The sequence below is a fragment of the Sinocyclocheilus anshuiensis genome, unplaced genomic scaffold (assembly GCF_001515605.1).
Source record: "Sinocyclocheilus anshuiensis isolate Anshui unplaced genomic scaffold, SAMN03320099.WGS_v1.1 scaffold609, whole genome shotgun sequence".
In the NCBI taxonomy this organism is placed as follows: domain Eukaryota; kingdom Metazoa; phylum Chordata; class Actinopteri; order Cypriniformes; family Cyprinidae; genus Sinocyclocheilus; species Sinocyclocheilus anshuiensis.
The window spans coordinates 739,943-750,016 of NW_015541011.1; the positions used below are offsets into that span (position 1 = coordinate 739,943).

Consider the following 10,074-nt stretch of genomic DNA (forward strand, 5'->3'; position numbering starts at 1 on the left):
AGAATAGGTTAAATGATCACACAGGTCAAAATGTTTTACTTCACTTTTTTGCAACTTTGGAATCTACACTGGGAATCGATAAGAATTGAAATCAATTAGCAGAATCAGAATCGGAATGGATAAAATGAAAACAATACCAAACCCTAGCCACATGTTGTGACGTTTACTGATTTATGAGCATTTTATGAACACTGATCAGTTGATGTCAGAATTAAAAAAGACGGTTCTTTGGCTCAACTTGCACATCCATGGCCATACTGAGAGAGTATGTTCCAGTATTCTGAAAAGACTAAAGATTAGTTTTCTTTTCAATGTTTGCTTTGTTTGCCTAAAATGAACCATATCATAGCCTTCGATATCTCTTTGAAAAATAACTTTGTAACTTTTAAACAAGTATTAAAAATCCGTCAAAAATGGCTGCTATTACCATATATAAAAAACCTTACAACTCAGGCCTACTGGTAAATTGCTGCTAAAAACTGGTTAAGGAAGTATATAAATCTGAACATTATTTTATTGTCAAAACACTGCACATAAATACATATATTTTTTGCAAACAAATGATCATTTAGTAGGTTAAATGATCACACAGGTCAAAATAACTTTGTAACTTTTAAACAAGTATTAAAATGAGTTCAATGTAGCTGTAGGAGTGGTAAATAAAAAATAAAGTTGATTATCTTCATTCAGTTGTTCCATTTCTATAGGTTTGGTAACATAAAAGCTCTTAATTCCAAAGATAATACAAGCTAATCAGTGTATTCAGTAGGTTTCATTAGTGGCATAAGGTATTGTAAGTATACAACAATGTGACAATAAAACAATGCATGTACTTTTACTTAAGTAAAAACCTGTCTTTACAACTTTCACTTGTAGTGGAGTAGTATTTGACCAGTAGTATCTGTACTTTCAAGTAATGAAGTTCGCCTCTGTGGATGACAAATTACTTCACTCAATACAAATAATCTGTTACAGACAACTCGCAATACTGGATGTGTAACAACATACCGAACTAAATATAATCACTGTAGGTGTATGAAATTTGAGTATGTTACATACTCATTAAAAACTGAACTGGAAACCTTTCTATCATCTTCACAAAAAATGTAATAATGAGTTCTTACTGACCCCTGGTGGACATTCTGTAACATCTCTCTTCTAAATGGATTATAAATGATAAAAAGGATAAAAAGGCATTATTTAAACACATTGTTAGCTTAAGACAGCATTTAAGCCTAAAACAATCAATACAAAAATATTTTATTATTATTATTACTATAAAATATTGTCTGATAAATACTGTTGTGTCTATTGGCACATTGTTATTTCTGCCCTAAAATGTAACCACATGACCGAATCTTCTCATCAGTACCACGCTGTTCTGTTGTTCATAATTATAAGTACAGAGGAGTAATTCAATGGTGAACCAGTTCCAGCTGTGAAATTTATTTTTGGCTTTGACCTAGTATGCAGAGTGAGTACTGTAAGCAGACCAACACTGTAGAGTAAACAATTCACTGTGAACTACACATATTTCAGACCTCTGAATGATAACATATTGACATGTAGGTCAGTGGAGCAATATTTGCATGCTTAATTTTAGAATGAGCCTAGACTGACATGACAACAATACAGACATAAACTGGAAAGGCTATGGAATTTCCTACTCAGTCTGTTCCCTTGTCAAAATCATGTGAAGTATTTGAGGAATTTAAATGTGAACTTTCTTTTTTTTTTCTAAGACTTTGGACAGAATAGACTGTGAAATGGTGATTTATTTGTCACAGAGCCAGAGAACATTGATAATGCCAACACTGTCTAATTTCAACAAGTAGCCTATTAAGAGTGTTAATAAATATATGTGTGTGTGTGTAATAAATTATATTCATATAATAATTGCATAACACAGTATTTGATCTGAAACAGAACATAAAACGTATAATAGTATTTGTCAACAACACTATTATATAATATAATTTAAAAGGATACAACAACTCAACCAGACACTCTAGCATTCCGCACCTTGAAGTGACCTGCAGTAGCTATACGACGCATGCGCACAATCACACTGCGCACCTCCCATTCTTTCACCCAGTATAGTAACCCAACCCGTCTAAAATTAGCGGGGCTGCTCAGCAACCAGACAACGGAATGAGAAGAGGTTATCTGCCTGTTCTGTGTCGTTTAGATAGTCTTACTTATGCCAAAATCACAAATAAAACAACATACATTTTTTTTTTTACATACTGACATTCAATGAAAGTAATACAGAAATTTAAAGTAGGCTATATTTTTATTTTGAGAATTTTGAAAATGGGGACATTCACCAAAAGTAAAAAAAAAAATCGGAAATAACCCCGGACGCCCGTGAAGGGTTAACAGAATGAAAGGGAACGTGCAAACTGTGCGTTATCAAAAGTCACCAGGTGGAACATCGATGTGTTGCTTATTGACATATGGTTGGCCATTCACCGCATCGATGAGTTTCAGTCCTTACCCCATGTAACGGTGACGTCGGCCCAGAGACGGAGGCGGAGAAGAGCTACGTTTAGTGCTGTATGCTCCGATTCATTCGACCCTTCCTTCGACCGGAGTGAAGTCGGGCAGCAAGCTCTAGTGTTTGAGGCGAGAGAAAAAAAAAACATGGCAGGTTACCTGAAGGTCCTCAGCTCTCTTGCAACAGAGGAACTGTGAGTTTTCCGCTTCCACAGTTGTCTATAGATGTGCCAATAAAGCCGCATTAAGCGGCGCTTTAACACCGGTTAATGCTTATCTGAGACGATGGGCTTTTAAATCGAAATCTCCCTGCCACATGCTTGTATCGGAAAACGCCGGCTGCAGACTGTTTCTTCTCAGTTCGCCAGCTTGCATATTTCCATCTCTTCGCGGCTTCAGTAGCGCCACAGCACAGTGTTATTTTCGCGGTGACGTTGTACGTGCAGCGGGAATCGCTCGGTAGCATTAGCAGAAGTCGCGCTCCTTTGTTCGCGTATACGATGTCTTTTAAAAAAGGAGCAACATAAAACGACATATTAGCTGCATTTAAACCATTGTGCTTACGTTATCGTTTCTTAAAGGCAACCCCTTGACGGCTTTGTAAGAGTCATTTGAGTGTATTTTTGGCGAGTGAATCCCCTGGATGGGTTGCACACAAGGACTGCGGACTTTTGAAACCATTCTCGCTTAAAATACTGCAAATGTAATTATAAACATGCAACCGAACAGCTCTGTGATGTAAAATAATTCGGTAACCAGTTATTTGAGTCTTCATGTGGGGTTTTGTCTTGTGTTTTGCTTGCACTGCGTTATGAAATCATTTCAAGGTCAGCCGGCCTGGTCGGTAACGTTACTCTTATTTTACCATTGATGAGTGCAGATCATGACAATTAAGATGTAAATGACCAACAAGCACATTATCTGATTTATTACGCATGATATTTGACTACTAAACCATAGCACATTTTTTCACCCTAGTTTTATATGCCCTACTTGTTATGGAGGCTGCATTGATTTAAATGCCTGTTTGATGCAGCAACTGTACTAACGTTTGGACTTACTGATCGATTAAGGGTTGTCTTCTGAAACATGTATCTTAGGGTGTTACTTTGAAACAAGGGACAACTGAAAAGCAGGACCTCAGGCACAGCTGTGAATGAATAGGTGTCATGTCCTGACACTAGCTGCTCCTCTGTGTTAGGTAATCAGTTGTCATGGAGGATTGTCCAAATGTAGGTGGTTTACTTGGCGTACACCAGCCCTTGTGTCCTCTGGGTCACCTTTACTCTGAATGGGCTGGTTCTAATTAACACCAGGACTCGTGCATCACATCCGAATGACTACATGTGATGATAGAACCAACCTTTTGCACTTGAGGCATACCACATTAAAACATTCGTATTGCCAAGTTTATTAGAAGGCGTGAGATTTGGCACGGAATGGTTGTGTTAGAATGCCTCGTTCCCTAAGGCATTTTGGGTGATTATGGGTCTTTCATTAAGTTTATAATATAGGTGAAGTGTCATCCACAGTTTATGCAATGCATAGCGGTCTTGTATCAAGAAGTTGTCTTGCATTTCAGGTTGTCTTTATTAACATCAGTTCAGGCACAATGCCAAGCACACTTGCATGTTCTCTCTCATTAAAGTCACAACAAGGTTGGATTTGACTTTTGCCAAGAGGTGTTATGGGTTGGTTAAGGAGAGGCGAGTAGCCCACACTTCTCATTTATTAACCTTTGTGACATTTTCTGAAACTTAACTTGATCTAATTTATTTACACTCTAAAAAATGCTGGGTTATTTTTTTTAACCCAAATGCTGGGTTCAGATTGTTGGGTCATTTTATTGGGTTAATTTTAATATTGTTTTACCCAGGTGCTGGGTAATTTTTACAGTCAATACAAATGATGTACCCCCTCACATACCCAGCGCTGGGTCAGTGTAACCCAATGTTGGGTAGTCTGTGACAAACTGGTTAAAACTGGATATGTTTGTCAGTGGTCATTTTGTGTTCTGTCCTAACTCCTAAGAGAAACTTGACTGACGGGAAACTTTCTGAATGGAATTAAGGTATCTATTATTGTATTCCTATCAAATTATTTCTGTATAAATAGGAAAACTTCTGTAGCCTAACATATTTCCTTTTTTTTTGTTGAAATGTACATCCCAGCTAACATCTGCTTGGAACTCTAGCCTTCTACAAACACAGCATTCATTGGATCTACACTCAAAGTGAACGTCGCCCCGGTGCCACCACGGAAGTTTCACCTCCAGTCAAACTAATGCTCGACCAGGGCTGAAACACGACGCTACTTCACTGTTATATGTAACAAAGTTTCTGTGTGCTCCACTGACTACAACAGGAGTGCTATTGATCTAGTGTGCCATTGTTGCAGCTGTGGTCGCACTGTGTTTGACGGGTTGAAACTTAAATGTCGGACAGACAAGATGGCACGAGGTAAAGCTGTTTTTGATGTAACTTTTTAAACATGAATATAAGATAAGTAATGAATATATGTCATTTAATAAACTGGAACAGCCTACTGATAGCAGTTTTCTTCCCACAGATTCCCATTGGCTGCTCCTGTCACGTCCCACTACCTTTACTGAATGTTTTTGAAGATTTCATGATTGTAAAAGACTGACTTGACATTGAACAAAAAATATTCTATATGAACTGTTCTTGTCCTATATAAAACAGATTTTAAATTACATTTTTGTTATTTAAAATGAAAAACCTTCAATAGGTTGACTGACCCAGCACTATGTCAAAAAAACAACCCAGTAAATGGGTTAATGTATAAAACCCAACTAGCTGGGTCAAAATAACCCAGCATCTGTTCTGTCTAATATTTACCCAGTGCTGGGTTGCCAAATAACCCAGAATTGTTTTTTTTTTAACCCAGCATTTTTCTTAGAGTGTATATTCATGCCTGAATTTATAATTTCTTCATATTTATATGTATGTGATATGCAGTCATATTATATATTGTGTATTTAAAAAAATATAAAAAAAAAAATTTTTTTGGGGGGGGTGAAATTATGTTTTATAAATTAAAGATTTGTTCTATTAAGTACACGCTAAAAAATGCTGGGTTAAATACAGCCCAGTGCTGGGTAAAATAGGGACAAATTTAACCCAGCATTTTTTAGAGTGTAGTGATGTATTTTTTCACTCTCAAGAGAAGCATCTGAACATCTGCTTTTGTCAACCCAGCTGGTTAGTCATTTCACATATTTATTTTAGTAACTCCATGGCGCAGCATCTTTGTCAAATCGAATCTAATTTAAGCCACTTTCTCTCCGGGTCACTCTTGAGCAACTTTTGTAGGTCATCAGTTGGAAAGAGTATAAGAACATTTGCCCAAAAGATTTGTGAGGACTCCATGTGAACATACTCACCTCATAGATTTTTTTTAACTACTGACCTTCAAGTGTGGAGCACAAGTGTACGCTTATGTTTGCAAATGTCCTTGACAACTGAAAATCATAGGGTCATGTGGGAGGGATTACTTGCGATATGATATGCTGACCACATGCTTTGTGTAGAGGCTTAGATACACGTGGGTTGACTTGACCTTTTCCTTTAGTTATAAGGCTAAAAAGGAATAGTTTGCAAACAAATTCTATCATCTACTCATTGTGGATTTGGAATGATTTAAGTGTGTAAATGACACATTTTTAAATAAACTATTTCTTGGTTGCACCGCCAGTTTAGTTGGAGGTACAGAAATTAAATACTGTGGTTCTAGGAGCCATGGTGCAGAACATGTAACAAGACATTAAATATTTATTTTTGCACTACTGCTAAAACGTTTGAGGTCAGTATGCATGTTTATTATTTAGTTGAAAAAAAAATCAAAAGTGAGAGTAAAGACATGTATGATGTTGTGAAATACTTCTATTTCAAATAAATGCTGTTCTTTTGAACTTTGTTTATCAAAAATTCCTGAAAAAAAGTATAACATATCCACAAAAATATTAAGCAGCACAACTGCTTTCAACATTGATAATAGTAATAAATGTTTATTGGGCACCAAATCAGCATATTAGAATGATTTCTGAAGGATCATGTGACGCTGAAGACTGGAGTAATGATGCTAATAAACTCAGTTTTGCAACCACAGGGATAAATTGATAATGGAAACAAAAAAATTTGGGACACCTAAGCTCCAAAAATACAAAAATTTAATAAGAGACTATCACACAGGTGACATTTCGAGCATGCAGGCTCTTCATCAGACTGACAAATTTAATTTAGGTTAAGCATTATTGCATTCAAAGTAAATAGTAGTTTAGAAGCTACTATTTGTGTTTAAACGTGTTTAGAAAAGGTTCTTAAAATAGGTAATGTGGCACCAGCTGGATTCTAGTGCAATGCCAGAGTATCATCCATTGTACAGTAGTGTAGGAGTAAAGTGGCAGTGTGCTATTTTATGCTCAATACATGTGAAGCATGTTATTTTATCACATTCAATTGCCAATAAGAATAGGCCTAACTCAAGGCCATTGGATTGTAGATCACATGATCTTGTTCAGCATTCTTTGCAGATTCTCTATTTCCCATTGGATGAGATTTCAGAGAAAGTTAGAGGAAACATGAGCTATCTGCAGTCCATCATGGCATGTTAGTTCATGCCGCAGCTCGGCATAAATGTATTGTTCATGGGAGGAATTGTTCGCTGTGCAGATGGCTGCAGTGTTGTTAGAAACAGGGCATTGAAGCATGCTTACATAATCCTGCCCATATACTCATCCTCCCCCTTTAGCACACTGTCCCAGCACTTATGACTAGTGAGAAGATTCTTTTCCCCAGGATTCACTGTTTATGTAATTTTTTGTATATGAACCCAGTCAGGTTTCAAGTGAAAGGCCTTACCCATAATGCACTTTTGGTTGACACAGCTGTGCTAAGCAGTAACTCTATCTGAAAGATGTTTTTTTCTGCCCCTTCTTTAGCTTAGTGTTGGTGATATCTTGGATTTGCTGAAATACTCTAATTTATCTTTTATATAAGGCTCTTGCATTAGTATGTGTTGCATAAAACATGTCTTTATATGTCATGCTGCAATTCAACTTGATTGAAATGTTCACAGGGTCTGAACTTTGACTTGATGTACGTGACCTGTGGCTGCTGAAATAGTTTGAAGATGTAGTTTATAAAGTGTTACATCAGTGGTGTATGGTAAATGTGTTACCCTCAGTGCTTATAAAGGTGATTATGCCAAGCTTTATTGACAGCATCTTGTCTTTTATGAACTCTTTTACTGTTTTTGACAGCTTTGCTGACTTTTTAGATGGAGTGGCTCTCTAGCAGGAACTTGGCAAGTGTAACAAAGTCACTTTATTCCCTCCATGCCTCCCCCTCCTTCCTCTGCTTTGTCCCCACTGAGAGAAGGGGAGAGTGAGATGACCTCTACTTGCTTGCTTTAGTGGAAAGCAGTGGCATAAAAAAAGTGTTTGAAACACTAAAGAAGACATTTAATACATGAAATTGCTGCAAATAGGTCCTTTTAGCAGCAAGCAGGAGTGGGTGGTATGAGTAATTTATCTTTATCATTATCATTATCATGGTTTGGAAACTCCTTAGGTAAAGTGGGGTTTTGGACAATAACTGCATAAATCCTTATCATTTTGTGATTACTTTGCATTGATAATGGACAACACAACCTATAATAAAACAAAAACTAATGAATTCAGGACATAGAAAAATACTAGAACTATTTATAAAGCAATCTATTAACCTTAATTGGCAATCAGCCAGTAAAGCTTTAAAAGTATGCTAACCCAATAATCTTTAATAATGCAACCTGGGCCAGTTTAATCCAGTAATCAGGCATTACAGCTGCCAAAGGCGGCACGTCTTGCTGTCAAATGTTTAGATTGCAATTATTATGAATTGCAGTTCTTCAATGATAATTGCAAGTTACTTCAATGGATTTATGCCAAGAAATGATAAAAGCTTATGATCATATTGTCCAAAACTTTGCCTAGGGTGTTTTTGAAGTTTTAAAGGGCACTACATACAGTATGTGAAATAACCATGTGCTAATGCCTTTTTTTCTCACCTTTTTTGTAACACTAGTGTTGAGATGGTGTATACAGTTGTACTGTCAAGCCCTAACAAGAAGTAACAAAACCACAGTGCAAACTGTGTTGTAAATATAAATATCAAGAAATTATATAGTTCATAAGAAGGTCAACAGCAGATTGCATGTTTTTTTACACTACTTTTCAAAAGTTTGTGGTTGGTAGTTTTTTTTTTTTTTTTGAGAAGTCTCTTATGCTCACTAAGTCTATTTATTTGATACAAAAAAAAAACAACAACAACAAACAGTTAAACCGTAATGTTGTGAAATATTTTTCACATTTAAAATAGCTTTACTATTTTAATATATTATAAAAAGTAACGTATTCCTGTGATGGCAAAGATTAATTGTTAGCAGCCATTACTCCAGTCTTCAGTGTCACATGATCCATTAGAAATCATTCTAAAATGCTGTTTTTTTATTTTTTATTATTGTCACTGTTAAAACAGTTGTGATGCTTACTATTTTGTGGAAATGGTGTTACATTTTTCAGAATTCTATGATGAATAGAAAGTTCAAAAGAACAGCATTTATTTAAAATAGAAAATGTGTGTCAATGAAAAACTTTACTGTCACTTTTGATCTATCTAATGCAACCTTGCTGAATAAGTGTTCAAAATCTTACTGACATCAAACCTTTGAACGGTAGTGTATGATGATAATCTTAAGAATAGCCTTGTATTACAAAATTGGTTTAGATTATAGAGAGCAGTGTTGCATACACTGTAATTTCACTGTTTTATGTATACCTATGATCATGCACAGAGACGATGTTAAGATGATGCATGCAACACATATCCTTTTTTTTTAATTTTTTTTTTGTAGACCCAGATAGCATTTGTACATTCGGCACAGATAGATGACTGCAGTAGTATAGAGCAGGTGTTGATTTTTATATATCTTTGATATGATGCATTATACATGGGTGTAGTTTATACACAATCTCTTCCCTCCATAATACTGATATTTAGCAGCATAAAAGTTGTCAGTGTCAGCATAAAATGACATTTTAGTGGTGGTGACATTCAAGACTCTTTCTTGGGCAACCAGAACGTGGAACGGTTACTAGCAAGCACTCCGTAGTCGCTGGTGGTGTAAATGGGGCTTTATATGTCTTTATTATTCTCCTCTTTGAGGAACCACTAATTTCCGGTTGTCTCATGAGTGGGAAGAAATAGTCCCTTATAGAAAGAAAAACAGGCTCATGGAAAGATGTTTTTGTTTCATTTGACAGATGCCGATAAACGTATCAAGGTGGCGAAGCCGGTGGTGGAGATGGACGGAGATGAGATGACCAGGATCATCTGGGAGTTCATCAAAGAAAAGGTGCTGTTCCCAAAGCACCTAGCAACAAATTTAGCTATTTTTTTCTTTATTTATTTGGCAGCTTTTAGCAACTTTTGATAAGTGACTCACTTAGAGGAAACCAAAGATGCCTAGCAGTACACACGTTACAGGAATTAAGTTAGCTGCTATTTGCAATTGTTT

General features: G+C 36.2%; 1 protein-coding gene and 1 long non-coding RNA gene across 2 annotated transcripts in view; both read left to right on the forward strand.

The window, feature by feature from the left end:
• Nucleotides 1–2,313: 2,313 nt before the first annotated feature.
• LOC107690390 (isocitrate dehydrogenase [NADP], mitochondrial-like) overlaps nucleotides 2,314–10,074 on the forward strand; it is a 14,024-nt gene continuing 6,263 nt past the window's right edge. Inside the window, exons 1-3 of the mRNA XM_016488723.1 lie at nucleotides 2,314–2,332; nucleotides 2,670–2,690; nucleotides 9,821–9,912. Of these exons, the coding sequence (XP_016344209.1) occupies nucleotides 2,314–2,332; nucleotides 2,670–2,690; nucleotides 9,821–9,912 (132 nt within the window). The remainder of the gene's footprint in view (nucleotides 2,333–2,669; nucleotides 2,691–9,820; nucleotides 9,913–10,074) is intronic.
• Nucleotides 4,329–5,432, forward strand: LOC107690366 (uncharacterized). Its single transcript, XR_001634430.1, has 3 exons — nucleotides 4,329–4,567; nucleotides 4,668–4,955; nucleotides 5,065–5,432. It is a non-coding gene; the product is annotated as an uncharacterized LOC107690366 (long non-coding RNA).